Here is a 15,899-nt window from a genome sequence, read left to right on the forward strand (position 1 = left end):
TGAAAGACCTAGGAAGCTTAGAACCTAACTAAATATGCTCATGATGTTTTTTATGATAAATGCTATGAAATTGATTTAGGGTTCATATGCTTTTATGTTGCTTGTACCCTAGGGCAATACTTTGAATGTTTTCGACCTCCCTATAGGATATGGTGATTGGGATCCGATTACGAATCATTATGTGTCTCACATGCTACGTTATGAATTAAGAGATGTTAGTTAATGATCCCATGCATGATTATGTTTCTCTATGATAGGTGATGTATTCATTTATGTATGCTTATGAACCATGCATGATAATGTCTCTTATGATGGGCTATATGCTCAAGTATGCATGTTTTATGATATGACAAGTATTATGCTCATTTATGTATGCTTATGATCCATGCATGATAATGTCTCTTATGATGTGCTATGTGCTCAAGTATGCATGTTTTATGATATGATAAGCAAAGACCTAAGAGTTGCTTCCCTTTTTGTTGGGATTAAGAGCACTCTTTATGATATGACAAGTGAAGGCCTAAGAGTTGCTTCCCCTTGGGGACTAAGAGCACTCTTCATGATATGACAAGATATGATATGCTATGTTATGACATGTACCATGATATGTTATTTTACTTTGTATGGCTTGTATCAAGGGTGGGCTCTATAAGCGCCCCTAGGCTGACGGACTATGAACGGGTCTAGTAAAAAGGGATGAGCTCCTTAGTATGCCCCTAGGTTGACGGTCGTAGTACGGACCTAGACCCCTAGTAGGTTCGGGGCTAGTTACCCTGTCCTAGGGATTGTGTGCATTTATGTATGTATGTGGTACAAGCCGGGCCCTCATGATGATATTATGTTCAAGTACTATATGATATGTTTTAAGACATCTTGCACATGACATGACACATGTTTTAAAAGACATCTTGCATGATATTTCTTCATGATATGATATGCTCTTATGATTTATATGACATGATGCTCTTTTATTTATGATGTGTTACCTCATGATATTTCTTTATGATATGATATGCTCTTATGATTTATATGACATGATGCTCTTATGAGTTATGACATGATTTAGCATGATGTTCTTTATGAGATGATATGTTATGATGCTATGTTTATACAATATGATGTTAGATGATTATGGTTCCATTGTTATATGCTTATGATATGAAATATGTTTTTGTGAGTAGGAAAGGATCTTACTAAGCCTGTGTGCTTATAGCTTACTTTCCTTGTACCGCAGATAAAGGCAAAGAATGGATGAACTAGGGGAGCCGCAGGAGAGGCAAAGAGATGTGTGTGGTGGTGGCTCGGCTAAGACAAATAAAAAACCTGCTTATATTTATTTATGTTAATGTTTCGTATGATTTCATGATACTTATTCATGTTTATGATAGAATATGACATCGTGACTTCGTTCAAAAAAAAAATATAAATGAATTCTTCCGCTGTGTTACTTTAGAAAAAGAAATATTAATATGCATGTATGTTCCCCTTGTAAGTAAGTAAAGTAACCCCGCCCCACTAGCAGGAAGGGCGGGCGTTACATGCTTAGCATGCCTTGCTCGCATGCTCAACTCGGAAGTTTGCCTCCTACAGACATGGACATGGACAATGCCCTACGCACTGCCCTTGTAAGTAAGTAAAGTAACCCCGCCCCACTAGCAGGAAGGGCGGGCGTTACATGCTTAGCATGCCTTGCTTGCATGCTCAACTCGGAAGTTTGCCTCCTACAGACATGGACATGGACAATGCCCTACGCACTGCCGGTTCGCTGCTTGACATGGCTTGCGCTCATGCCACGTCCGCTGGTTCTCCAAGTCTGCCTCCTGCCAGACTTGGGCTTGGACAACCCCGCACAACCCAAATGCTCTGCTGCTTGGCATGCTTGCGCCCATGCCATGTCCGCTGGAATGCCAAGTCTGTCTCCTGCAGACTTAGGCTTGGACAGTGCTCCACGCACTGCAAGTCTGCTGCTTGGCATGGCTAGCACATGTGCTACGCCCGCTAGAATGCCAAGTCTCCTTACTGTAAGGCTTGGCTTGGATAGCCTTGCGCTATCCAAAGTTAGGGGGGCTAATAAATTTGCCTGGAGTCTGGGCGCCCGGAATAGCTTCGGATGCCTAGACCAAAGTCAACTCCTAGCTGACTTTTTGTCCGGGTCTTCCGCTCTGGTTTCGCTCGCTTGGATGATTTCGGCTATTCAGAATAGGACTCCCCCAGATCCATTTTCTAACCTTCTCGAGTAACCTTCTGCTCCGACTTCTTGTCCCTTAAAACCGTCGCGCGCTTCCTTCTCATCCGCTAGTGTACTCTTCCGCGACGATTCATCCCTCAGACGCACCAAACCCCGTCGACTCTCTCACGTGCCGTCCTTCTCGCTAACTGTGTCTTTCGTTAGACCTCCTATGCTCCTAAGTTCCTGCACACTCAAACACAAGACATCAAACATAACAAGATCTAACTTGACTTAGTTGATCATATCAAAACTACTATGGGGTACTTACACATTGGAGGCATCTCCAATGTAGTATAAAAGAGGGGTTCAACCAGCTCTTTCCACATCACTTCTGAACAAGCCTCTTCGATCATTTTACCGTGTCATCTCTCCGCTACCGCTCTGCTACGTCCAACTACTGTAGTCAGAGCGACATCGTCCTCGAGCTATGAACTACATCTACTACAAGTATTAGTAAAAGTGTATTTTTAGTTATTATTATACATGCATAGGAAAGTGTAGTTGTTCCACTTTCCTTATTTTTGTAATTGACCTATCTGTCTGAAGGTTTTTCAGAAGAGATTTTAATGGATTACCCAATAAATATGATTCAAGGATTGTGAGTCTTGGAGTAGGAGTCGTTGAAGACTTCGAACCAAGTAAACCAACTCGTGTACTTATTTTCTAATGGGCTTTTCTTAATTTTTTTGCTGCATACTTAGTTTTCCGACAAGTTTTTAAAACGAAAAGAAAAGTTTTAAAATGAGATTTACCCCTCTCCCTCTCTCATTCGTTTTGATTCTACAATAATAATATCATTAACATAAACTAGGAGAATGACAATATACCAGTAGATGTCTTGCAAAAAACACAAAGATGAATCATATTGGCTCTGCTTGAATGAAATTTGAGCAAAGTGGATCTAAATTTATTAAACCATGCCCAAGGAACTTGTTTTAAGCTGTATAGAGATTTATTCAACTTACAAACATCCAAAGAAGAGGAAGAAGACAAACTCGACGTTCGAACTATGTAAATCTCTTCTTTGAGATCACCATGAAAAACACATTATTAACATCCAACTGATGAAGTGGTTATCCTCGTGAACTAGCAATTGAAATAACCATTCGGACTATTGACATCTTGGTAACTGGGGCAAAAGTCTTGTCATAATTGATATCATACTCTTGTTTGTTATCAAAGCAACCAACCATGTCTTATAGCAATCTAGAGTACCATTTGAACAAAGCTTGATAAAGTAGAACTATTTATAACCAATGACTTTAACATTTGGGGGGCATAGAATAATATCCCAGGTGTGATTGTCTACTAGAGCTTGAAGTTCTTCTTCCATGGTCTTACGCGAACAATCATGTTTAGCAACCTCTGAATAATATGAAGGAATAGGAACAGTGGATAAAATAGTATGAAGAGATGTATGAGAAAAGCCTACCAATTCGGTGGATGGGTGATTTTGGAAGAGAGTCATGGAATGACATGTGAAAGCTGATTGCCTATGAAAGAAGCAGTTTGAATAGGTGCAAATGTCGAATCGAGCACAGAAAGCTATAAAGTTGGATGTTGTCGTCGTTGATACACAAAGTCAGGCTTGATTCAGTCAAAAGTATTAGGTACCTCATTAAAATTAGGAAGGATTGGTGGCTTTGGCATATACTCAATGAGTAGAAAAGAAAATTTAATTTGATTTTTAAAGAAAACAACATGATGAGAGATACAAAATCTGTTAGAAGATGGATCATAGCAAACATAACCTTTGTGTGAAATACTGTAACCTAGAAAAGCAAATTTAATTGAGTGAGCGGAAGTTTATGGCATTCATGAGGTGACAAATGAACAAAGCAAACATAACCAAAAGTATGCATGTCAAGATAGTTGGGATGCTTATGAAAAGGATGATAATATAGAGATTCAAAGTTCAAGACACGTGAAGGCAAGAGATTAATTAAATAAATTGTTGTACATAAGGCCTCAATCGAGAATTTATATGGAGCAAAAGATTCAATCAATAGTATTAGAACAACATCTAACAAATGTCGGTTCTTACATTCAACAACACTATTTTACTAAGGTGTATAAGGATAACAACATTCAAAAGCAATACCTTTTGGTTAGAAAAAATCATGAAATTCATAAGACATATATTTGTCTCTAGAATCAGACCTTAGCTTTTTTATTTTTGAAGAAAATTGGATCTCAATATAGACTACAAATGTTTCAAAGATAGTAAAAATTATCTCATATTTAGAACGAAGAAAATAAATCTAGGTATATTTACTGTAATCATCAATGAATGTGACAAAATATTTATAATTAATATGAGATATAATAGAAGTAATACCCCAAGCATCACTATAAATCATATCAAAATAATTTTTTCCATAACTACAGAAGGAAAAGAAATAGACTTAGTTTTATTCAATTTACATGTAGAACAATCAAAGGAAAGATGAGATGAAAAATGATCTTTATTGTTAAGAAATCAAAATTTAGTAAGTGAGATAAGACAACAGAATTAGAATGACCTAAATGTTTGCTCTATACTTCGCATGTTTGGTTTACAATACTACACGCTAAAAAAACAAAATTATGAATGGAAAAGTGTAAAGACAAAAAAGCATTCAACTTTAGGCCCCTTCACTATTATCTTTCTCGACACCTAATTCTGCACAACACAACCATTGTGAGAAAATTGAACATCACAATTATTATCAACTAATTGTCCTACCGAAATGAGACTAGTAGAAAGTTCAGGAGATACCAAAACATCTTTGAAAACTCAGGAGATACCAAAACATCTTTGATTGAAGAATTAATATCTCCAATAGCATGAATAAGTATAACTTACTACTATTACCAATCTGAATATTTTCATGATATTTTTAACATTGCTAAGAGTCTCAAGAGAACATGTGATATGACTGGATGTGCTAAAATTCACAAGCTAAGATAAAGATGGTGCAATATATTTACCTTAAAGTTCTAAGGCCGAAAAGGATGTAGTAATCATCTGTAGAAGTAAGTATTGAACCAACAACATGATAAGCAACAATAGACTAATTAGCATGATGATTCTGAGGATGAGTAGGACATTCTTTGATAATATGTCTAGACTTCTTACAACAATTGTAATATTTCTTTGAGCAGTTAACAACAATATGCATGTATTCCTTACAGCTGTAACATTGAACTTGTTACAGCTATAACAATTGTAATTGCATTGTTATGCATTTTGTTTTACTGAAAAATTATTTGTGTTGTAAGACGATGCTCTTCACGAAGCAACTCTCTAAAACACGCACCCAAAGAAAGTGAAGGAGCACAATTCATCAAATTAGAGCAGGTTGCGCCTCAGATTCAGGACATATTTTTATCAAAAACTGATATTGCTTGCTTTATTCACGCACCTGTTGAATCACATAAAGAGAGTCAGCTGGTACTTTGACATAAATTATGTCAACATATTCAGTCCATAAGTTTTGAAAACCGAAAAAGTAATCTTGAATAGAGAGATCATCCTAAGAGTAACTAGCAATTTCATATTCTAATTAAAAATGTTTAACTATATTATCCTGATAGTAAACTTTTTTAGATACTCTCACATACTTTTAGTTATCTTATATGGTCTCAGATTAGGAATAAGTAGTTGATCAACTGATCTTAGAATCCATATCATGATTCTAGTGTCTTTGACTTCCTACCGAGTCAATTTAGAAAGCTCAGTAGATGAAAGATCAATATCATCGACATGACCTCATAATTTTTTTCTCATAATAAATAAATGAAACAGAAATTCCCGAGTAGAATAATTTTTACTTGTGTAATGCTCACTAAAAATTTCTGAGTTAGTAGTTAACATGATATTCATTACTCATCAAATGCAACAAGAAGCGATGAAAATCAACATGCCCAAGAGTCCAAAAGCTAGAGCTGAAAAAGCACCACAAGGAATTCTAGAAATATTCCCAAAATTAAGATCTAAACTTCTCAAGATAACACTCTCAAATTCTGAATTATGAATTTGATATCCTATCAATGGGAATGAATCTCAAGAGTTCTTCTCACTATAAAAAAATATTAGTAATTTACATAACATATTTTTCAACCATAAATTCAGGCTGATTCCTAATAATTTATCTAAATCAGCAAGGTATAGCTATACTATTAATTATAATATATTTATAGCTAAGGAAATTACATCTATATATATAATATATGACTTGATATATGTTTATCTTGACATGCCAGATCCAACATCAATAATTATGGTACCAATATGTATGACAACTTTTTCGAGAAAGCTCTGATTGAAAATTCTTAAGCTTAAATGTCTCCATATCTCCAGAAGTCACTTAAGAGTTTTAAGTTTCTCCATTGAAAGGTGTACTTATTATGAATTTGTAAGTTATATAAAGATTTGTTGTTATCTCAAACCTCAATTAAAGTCATGCTTCTCGTCACTATAAGAAAAGTGATGTATAACAAAGTTTATTTTATGTAATTATAATATTTGCAAACATTATTATATAAGAATATTGTTATTTTTTTAAATTAGTAAAGTTTAGATAAATATTACACTCAGTATTATTAAATAACACTCGGTATTATTAATTATAAGTGGTAATTATTTAACAAGTGAACTATTAGAAAAATATAATATTAAATTATCATAATTTATGTTGTAATTTTTTGTATTAGTAAACAAGTACTAATAAATATTATCTTTATTAAAATGCTTGAATGCTTGACGATACTTTATGAACAATTTTTTAAGGTAACAATCATTATAATAATTACATGAATTAAACAATATTAAAACTTTTTGCTAAATAACAAATAAATATTATTTATTAGTATGATTTAAATATTATAAATAGTTACCTTTTAGTATTATTATATTTTAAATAAATTTATAGTAAAATTTTATTTGATTTGTGATCGGACCTAACAATAAAAATTTCACTTTATTGAAATCTCTTTTAATATTCACATTATTAACTATAATTATTCTTGAACATATTTGTATTTTTTTTACCATAGTTTTTTTTTTCAGTTAACAAGAGCTGCATCTTAATAATAGTAATATCGTGTCTTTGTTAGTAATAGCCATTTCATAGAATTATTAACATTTTATTAATTATATTTTATTTGCTAATTGTCTATATTTATTAAATAGCGCCTTTGATAATATTACAATAAATTTTTTAAAGAAAATAAATTATATTAAGTGAAACGGTCAATCCTTCTATTAAAAATTGATAATTATAGTTAATAAAAAATTATTAAATTAGTACTTATAAAAACTATTAACTTAAACTTAAATGAAATAAAAATAAAATACGTATTAAAGTTTCTTCCTTAGAATAACAAATGTTGCCCTAGTGACCCACATATTTTCAAAAAAATAAAAGTAATTTTTATAGTTTAAAAAAAATATTTTATTATATTAACATAGTAATTTTGATTAATTTAGAATAATTTTATTCTAGGATATAACAGTTATAAGAAATAGAAAATTAAGATTAAATGTTCTTTTAATTTTTTTTAATAAGATGCTTTTTATATTAATAAAAATAAAGGTTTCCATTAGGACCATGCAAGATGAAGTATGTAAAAAAAACACAATTAATGTAATGCAATCTGAGCGAGAGAGGGATTAGATTAACTATAATTAGATTTATTCTTAAAAAAAAATTATTTCAATCTAAGAAAGGCAAGTAGATTTATTCCTAAGATATTATATGATTATAATTAACATTATAAATAAAATTAAATGGAATAAATTAGTGTTTAATTAATGATATATATATATAGATAAATAAAATTAAAATTTGAATAAGTTATAATTTTTATATTAATAATTTATGTCAGATTAAATCCATTATATCTCTAAATGAAATTGAAAATTAAATTAATAAAAAATTTTAAATAGAAAAGGTCGGAACACCAGATTTTACCCGTAAATAAATTGCCTCCCCGCCGCACACCTCTTTTAACTTCCTCGCCGCCTCCTGCCCTACCCTTGTCCCTGCCCCGTTTCCTCGCCGACTTGCTCCTAAACTCCCGTCGCCGGCGATCACTTGCGCCTCACACCATCGTCCTCCATCGCCTCCGTCGGCAATCTTTGGCTCGCTTTACTGCCGTCTAAACCCTAAACACAAGGTAGGCCTTATCTTCTTCTCCACTTTTTGCAAAACTCTTTTTAACTAATGGATTGCGATTTTTCTTCTGATTTGAGGATTTACGATCCCTCATTGCCCGTGTTATTTCCCTTAGATCAAAATTTGTTTTTGTCGATCGGTAAATCTATTTTCTTGGCTACTTCAGTGATCTAGATGGTTGTTCTGGGGGATACGGCTACAACTGGCTTCTCGCGCCTCCATGCTTTCCGCGCTAGTACGGTGAGCATCCTTGATTTCGATTCTCCTGGATTCCATCGCTTCTTTCCATGTGAGTCTTTCCATGTGTTTGCAGTTTGAAAATCTTTTGCTTTTCTCCTTTCAGGGAAGGGAAAGGTCTGGCCTTTTTAGGTCTAAGCACTGCCAACCTAGTAGGTGCCACCTTATTCGAGGTGGCTTGAATCGTTGGCATGGGCATGGATTGTCAGTTGGTGGAGTTTTGACGCCAAAGTTCCCGCTGCTGTTGAGTCGAAGAGATGCTGTTTTGAAAGGCCAACAGGGTTCATTAGTAGAGGAATCTGATGCACTAGCAAGGTACCCGGAAATCATACATTTCTTCCGTCGTCCGCTGCTTCATGACAGTGCTATTGCAGAGCTGCTGAGGCAGGTCCAAGTAAAGGTTTCAGGTGATATTGTTGACATAAAGACTGAAATTTGTTTCAACATAGGCCTTGATGGTGTACTGTCAGTGGAGAAACTTGGAACGCTTAAGTGGCTTCTGCAGGAGACATTTGAGCCTGAGAATTTTCAGTCAGAGAGCTTTCTCGAGAAAGAAGTTGGCATAGATGCTGGTACCGTAATTGTTGAAGTTGGACCTCGCATGTCCTTTACTACAGCATGGTCAACTAACGCTGGATCAATTTGTCGAGCATGCTCCTTGACAGAAGTGACACGTATGGAGCAGTCAAGAAGATACCTTTTGCGTGTTAAGAAAGGAAGTAAGCCACTGGACGAGCATCAAATTAGAGACTTTGCATCACTTATTCATGATAGGATGACAGAATGTGTTTATCCCGTAAGGCTTACTACATTTCACAGCAGTGCTGCTCCTGATCCAGTGATAGTGATTCCTGTCATTGAGAGGGGAAGACAAGCATTGGAAGAGATTAATCTAAAGATGGGTCTTGCATTTGATGAACAAGATATTCAGTACTACACCAGGCTCTTTAGAGATGACATTAAGAGGAATCCTACATCAGTTGAGCTCTTTGATATTGCACAGTCAAACAGCGAGCATAGCAGGCACTGGTTCTTCAATGGGAAACTCATTATAGATGGTGAGACAATGGACAAAACTCTAATGCAAATAGTGAAGGACACTTTAAAGGCAAACCCAAATAATTCTGTGATTGGATTCAAGGACAACTCAAGTGCCATCAAGGGGTTCAAAGTATCCCAGCTGCGTCCAACATCACCTGGAGTGGCATCTTCCCTTCACAATATGATCCATGAGCTAGATGTATTATTTACTGCAGAGACACATAATTTTCCTTGTGCTGTAGCTCCCTACCCTGGAGCAGAAACAGGAGCTGGCGGCCGCATAAGGGACACACATGCTACTGGACGGGGATCTTTTGTTGTAGCTTCTACAGCCGGCTATTGTGTTGGTAATCTTCATATCGAGGGGGCCTATGCACCATGGGAAGACCGATCTTTTTCATATCCTTCAAATTTAGCTTCTCCTTTACAAATTCTAATTTCTGCAAGTGACGGGGCATCTGACTATGGCAACAAGTTTGGAGAGCCTTTGATCCAAGGTTACACAAGGACATTTGGTATGAGACTTCCGAATGGCGAGCGACGTGAATGGTTGAAACCTATAATGTTCAGTGGAGGTATTGGACAAATTGACCATGTACATGTATCAAAGGGAGAGCCAGAAGTTGGAATGCTTGTTGTAAAGATCGGAGGTCCAGCTTATCGAATTGGAATGGGAGGTGGTGCTGCTTCAAGCATGGTCAGTGGGCAAAATGATGCAGAACTAGATTTTAATGCAGTGCAACGAGGAGACGCTGAAATGGCTCAGAAGCTATATCGTGTAGTCCGTGCTTGTATTGAAATGGGGGATAAAAATCCTATTATTAGCATCCATGATCAAGGAGCTGGGGGAAATTGTAATGTTGTAAAAGAAATTATTTATCCTGAAGGAGCTGAAATTGATATCCGTTCTATAGTTGTTGGTGATCATACCATGTCAGTTCTAGAGATTTGGGGGGCAGAATACCAGGAACAGGATGCTTTGTTAGTTAAACCAGAGAGTCAGAGTTTATTGCAATCTGCATGTGACAGGGAAAGAGTTTCTATGGCTGTTATTGGTACCATCAATGGCAGTGGGCAAATTGTGTTAGTTGATAGCTTGGCGATTGACCATTGCAAAACAAATGGGCTTCCTCTACCACCACCTGTTGAGAATCTTGAACTTGAGAAGGTGCTTGGAGATATGCCACAAAAAATCTTTGAGTTCAAGCGAGTACCTACAATGATGGAGCCGTTGGATATTGCACCCGCTACTACATTATTAGACTGTTTGAAGAGGGTCTTGAAACTACCTTCAGTTTGTTCTAAACGTTTCTTAACGACGAAAGTTGACAGGTGTGTTACAGGACTTGTGGCACAACAACAAACTGTAGGTCCCCTTCAGCTACCACTGGCTGATGTTGCTGTTATTGCCCAGTCTTATACAAATTTGACTGGTGGTGCTTGTGCAATAGGAGAGCAACCACTGAAAGGTTTATTGAATCCAAAAGCTATGGCAAGATTGGCTCTTGGTGAATCATTGACCAATTTAGTTTGGGCAAAAATTACATCTCTTGAAGACGTAAAGGCCAGTGGTAATTGGATGTATGCTGCAAAATTAGATGGAGAAGGAGCAGCCATGTATGATGCTGCCAAGTCTCTCTCAGAATCCATGATACAGTTGGGTATAGCCATCGATGGGGGAAAAGATAGTCTTTCTATGGCAGCAAATGCAGCTGGTGAGGTTGTCAAGGCTCCTGGTAACCTAGTTATTAGCACATATGTAACCTGTCCTGATATAAGGAAGACGGTAACTCCTGACCTAAAGCTCGGAGATGATGGTATTCTTTTACACATTGATCTAGCGAAAGGACATCGGCGATTAGGTGGTTCTGCACTTGCACAAGCATTTGACCAAGTTGGTGATGAGTGCCCTGATCTTGATGATGTACTATACCTGAAAAAGGTGTTTGAGGCTGTTCAGGAACTCCTGAGTGAGCAATTAATTTCTGCTGGCCATGACATTAGTGATGGTGGGATTATTGTTTGTATTCTCGAGATGGCATTTGCTGGTAATTGTGGTGTGCAATTGAACTTGAGTTCCAAGGGCCATGGCCTTTTTCAAGTATTATTTGCGGAAGAACTCGGTCTTGTTCTTGAGGTCAATTCACTACACGCTGACAAGGTTATGCAAAAACTCAAAGCAGTTGGAGTTTCTGGCGAGATAATTGGGAATGTCACTGCTATGCCAACTATAGAGTTGTCCGTCGATGGAATCAAACTACTGAAAGAAGAAACATCTTTCCTTAGGGACTTGTGGGAGGAGACAAGTTTTCAACTCGAGGGATTGCAAAGGCTAGCTTCTTGTGTTGAATTGGAGAAGGAAGGTCTAAAACATAGACATGCACCTTCATGGACATTGTCGTTCACTCCAAAGTTCACTGATGAAAAGCTGATCCTTGCTACTTCAAAACCCAGAGTAGCTATCATTCGAGAGGAAGGTAGCAATGGCGATAGAGAAATGTCGGCAGCATTCCATGCTGCTGGATTTGAACCATGGGATGTAACAATGTCAGACCTTCTGCTTGGACAAGTCTCTCTGAACAAGTTTCGCGGCGTTGCATTTGTTGGTGGCTTTAGTTATGCAGATGTGCTTGATTCAGCAAAAGGTTGGTCTGCCTCAATTAGATTTAACCAGCCTCTACTGCAACAATTTCAAGATTTCTACCACCGTCCAGACACCTTTAGCCTAGGTGTTTGCAATGGGTGTCAGCTCATGGCTCTTCTTGGATGGGTTCCTGGCGCTGGTGTGGGAGGATCCCTTGGTGATGGTGGAGATATGTCACAGCCAAGGTTCATTCACAATGAATCTGGCCGCTTCGAGTGTCGCTTCACAAGTGTCCGGATTGGAAAGTCCCCTGCTATGATGTTTGAAGGTATGGAGGGTAGCACATTGGGTGTTTGGGCAGCTCATGGCGAGGGAAGAGCATACTTCCCTGATGACGGTGTTCTAGATCGCATTCTGAATTCTGACCTGGCCCCTCTACGTTATTGTGACGATGAAGGCAGTGTATCGGAGGTTTATCCTTTCAACCCAAATGGATCTCCACTCGGAATTGCTGCACTTTGTTCTCCCGACGGAAGGCACCTTGCCATGATGCCGCATCCTGAAAGGTGTTTTATGATGTGGCAGTTCCCATGGTTTCCGAAGGAATGGGATGCCGACAAGAGAGGGCCTAGTCCCTGGCTACGCATGTTTCAGAATGCGCGCGAATGGTGCTCTTGAAAGAGGTGCACATATCCTAATCAATTGTTGTGGTGTTTCTATCTTTATTGCTGGGTTCACCCTTTGATTTTGTTACTGAGCTTGTTTTGATGCTCTTCTGCAGGGCTTGAGCAGATGATAGAGCTTCATACTTTCTTGAGATGCCTCTCTTTATCTGAGTTTAATTCGGATGATATATTTTGAGTACAATTGTTGGATGGGACTTTAGCCCGTTCATGGAACTTTCTTCTTAAACTTTCTTTCTCTTGTAAAAAATAAGATCAAAATTGCCTCTTGATTACTGTTATTGCACTGTCTAATGCTTTACTTTACCTTGTTGAGTTTATGTTTACTTTTCATTGTAAAATTGACACAAATAAATCTGTCAACTGCTGTGTTCAATTGACCTATAACACAAAACAGGGCTTGAGATTAATAATTTTGGATGTAATGTAAATCGTCATGTGTAAGGAATTTTTCATCCTCTCAGATGTTTCACACAATGACATGAGACATTTGAGAAATCAAATTAAACCAACATGATTCAATTCTATCTAGTGATTTAAGTTTACTAAGTTAAACCTACAAAATCATACGAAACACCCTCTATGTGTGTATGAGTGCGGATGATTAGGGCAAAAAAATAGCTCTACAGCAAGTTCTTACTGGCCCAAGATCTAGAATCAAATTGTGAAGGAAACAACCAAGAAACAGACAAGTTTTTTTTAATATGAATACTCAAAAAAAAAAAAAAACCCTTGAATTACAACCATGAAGCATAAAAAAAGGACGACTCTATCTTGAAAAACTATGTCAACTTTCTGGGAAGAAATCTTAATACTATCTGCTACCTAATTAATTGACAGCTAATAATAATCATTTCCAATATAAAATCAGCTTTGAAACCAATCCAAATCTTTTGTAGAAGGACTCACATGCACCTCATTGTGAAGATATCAGCAATATTCTCCTGACTTCGTACTTCTAATGTTGAGATTGTTCCGTCAAGAACCTTTTCCCGAATAAATTGATGCTCCAACTCGATATGTTTTGTTCTCGCATGACATACGGGATTTGTTGCCAGCTTTATAGCACTTTGGTTGTCCTCGAAGATTGCAATTGTCTTGGCAATGGGTAGATGCAAGTCTTCAATGAATATGTGAAGCCAAACACCTTCTTGTGTAGCAAGAGCAGCTGCTTTGTATTCAGCCTCAGTAGTTGAGAGAGAAACAGAAGCTTGTTTTTTATTGCACCAAGAAACTACAGTACCACCACAAAAGAAAACATAGCCCGAAGTAGATCTTCGATCATCCAAGTCACCACCAAAATACACATCCGTATACCCAATAAATGAAAACTCAGCATTCTTCTTAAAGAGAAGTCCCATATCTTGAGTTGCATTTATATACTTCAAAATCTTCTTTGCAGCTTCTAAATGATCCTTCCTTGGAGAAGAAAGAAATCTGCTGATAAATCCAACAGAAAAAGAGATACCTGGCCTTGTAATGGTTAGATACAAGAGACTACCAACAAGTGCACGGTATGGCCGAGAACCTAGGAGAAGAGAACCTTCTTCACGTTTGAGTTTTGTGTCAAAATCAAGCGGGGTCATTCTAGTTTTACTTTTCTCCTGACCAAACCTCTCAACCAATTTCATCGCATAACCTTTTTGAGACACAAATACCATCTTCTCTATTTTCCACTTCTAGATCAAGAAAGTGATGAAGTTCTCCCAAACTTTTCATGTCAAAGCGAACAGAGAGTTCATCTTGTAGCTTCTCAATCTCTCTTTCGTTGTTTCCAGTTATTACCATGTCATCTACATATACAAGAACAATCACATGCAAATCTCCTTTACATTTAACAAACAAGCTTGAATCTGAGTTAGAAGTTTTGTATCCACAGAAATGGAGATATTGAGAAATTTTCCCATACCAAGCCCTTGGAGCTTACTTTAAACCGTAAAGAGTCTTCTTAAGCTTGCAAACATAATTGGCATGATCGCTGGAAACATACCCGGGTTGTTGCTCCATATAGATGTCTCGATTGAGCTCTCAATACAAAAAGACATTCCTCACATCGAGCTGCCACAACTTCCCATATTTCTGAGAGAAATCCCTAGTAACCAATCTTGCTTTGAACTTGTCAATACTGCCATCGACCTTTCTTTTAACTCGAAACACCCATTTACATGAGATAGGTGCCACATTTTCAGGCTTTGGAACTATCATCCAAGTTTGATTCTTTTTTAGAGCATCCATTTCTTCATCCATAGCACACTTACACTCTTTAATTTCTTTGGCTTCTTCATAACACGATGGCTCATCATCAACAGGGCCTGCGAAGAAGCAAGAATAAGTACTGATAAGTTATCATCTCTATAGCGAGCTGGTTTGGTAATGTTCCTTCGGGGTCTCTAAGAATTTTCTACATCAATAATTTCTTCTTCTTGTTGTGTTTGAGGCTGAGATTGATTTGACCTCCCCCTTTCACTTTGTTCCTCTCTAAGTTCTTCTTGCTGATGATGAGATTAAGGTTGATTCAAGACCTCACTTCCTTTTGTCCCTCCCTGGACTATAAAGAAGAACTAGAGATATTGTTTATCAAAGAAGGAAGATTTATTGATTTATGCTTGAAACTTTTAGAATCTCCATTTACAGGTGCAACTCCATAATACCATGAAACTTCATCAAACACGACATCTCTTGAAACTACAAATCGATGACTTGTAGGATCCAAGCACTTCCAGCCCTTTTTCCTTTCATCATATCCAACAAAAATGCATTTCCTTGCCTTTGCATCTAATTTACTCCGTTGAGATTCTGGTACATGGACGTAGTAAATGGAACCAAACACCCTCATATGCTTGATATTTGGCCTCTTCCCAAACATGAGCTCGTAAGGAGATTTCTTGTTTGTTGGAGACTGAGGCAATCTATTGATAACATATGCTGCACACATCATTCCTTCTGCCCAAAAGGTCTTGGGCAAA

General features: G+C 37.0%; 2 protein-coding genes across 2 annotated transcripts; one reads left to right on the forward strand and one right to left on the reverse strand.

The window, feature by feature from the left end:
* The first annotated feature begins 8,199 nt into the window (after positions 1 to 8,199).
* On the forward strand, positions 8,200 to 13,253 carry LOC122055461 (probable phosphoribosylformylglycinamidine synthase, chloroplastic/mitochondrial). The gene is made up of 4 exons (XM_042616913.1): positions 8,200 to 8,389; positions 8,555 to 8,628; positions 8,732 to 12,933; positions 13,032 to 13,253. The coding sequence occupies exons 2-3, from the start codon at positions 8,563 to 8,565 to the stop codon at positions 12,926 to 12,928; spliced, it is 4,263 nt and encodes a 1,420-aa protein (XP_042472847.1). The 5' UTR covers positions 8,200 to 8,389; positions 8,555 to 8,562; the 3' UTR covers positions 12,929 to 12,933; positions 13,032 to 13,253.
* A 585-nt stretch (positions 13,254 to 13,838) lies between these two features.
* LOC121967946 (secreted RxLR effector protein 161-like) lies at positions 13,839 to 14,594 on the reverse strand. The gene has a single exon (XM_042518483.1). The coding sequence runs from the start codon at positions 14,592 to 14,594 to the stop codon at positions 13,839 to 13,841; it is 756 nt and encodes a 251-aa protein (XP_042374417.1).
* Between the last annotated feature and the right edge of the window lie 1,305 nt (positions 14,595 to 15,899).

The sequence above is a fragment of the Zingiber officinale genome, chromosome 3B (assembly GCF_018446385.1).
Source record: "Zingiber officinale cultivar Zhangliang chromosome 3B, Zo_v1.1, whole genome shotgun sequence".
Taxonomy (NCBI): Eukaryota; Viridiplantae; Streptophyta; class Magnoliopsida; order Zingiberales; family Zingiberaceae; genus Zingiber; species Zingiber officinale.

Excerpts from the sequence above, each read along its gene's own strand:
- LOC122055461 (XM_042616913.1), top strand. The coding sequence starts at position 8,563 with ATGGTTGTTCTGGGGGATACGGCTACAACTGGCTTCTCGCGCCTCCAT. Across the intron at positions 8,629-8,731 it reads ATGCTTTCCGCGCTAGTACG|GGAAGGGAAAGGTCTGGCCT; the intron begins GTGAGCATCCTT and ends TTCTCCTTTCAG.
- LOC121967946 (XM_042518483.1), bottom strand. The coding sequence starts at position 14,594 with ATGGTATTTGTGTCTCAAAAAGGTTATGCGATGAAATTGGTTGAGAGG.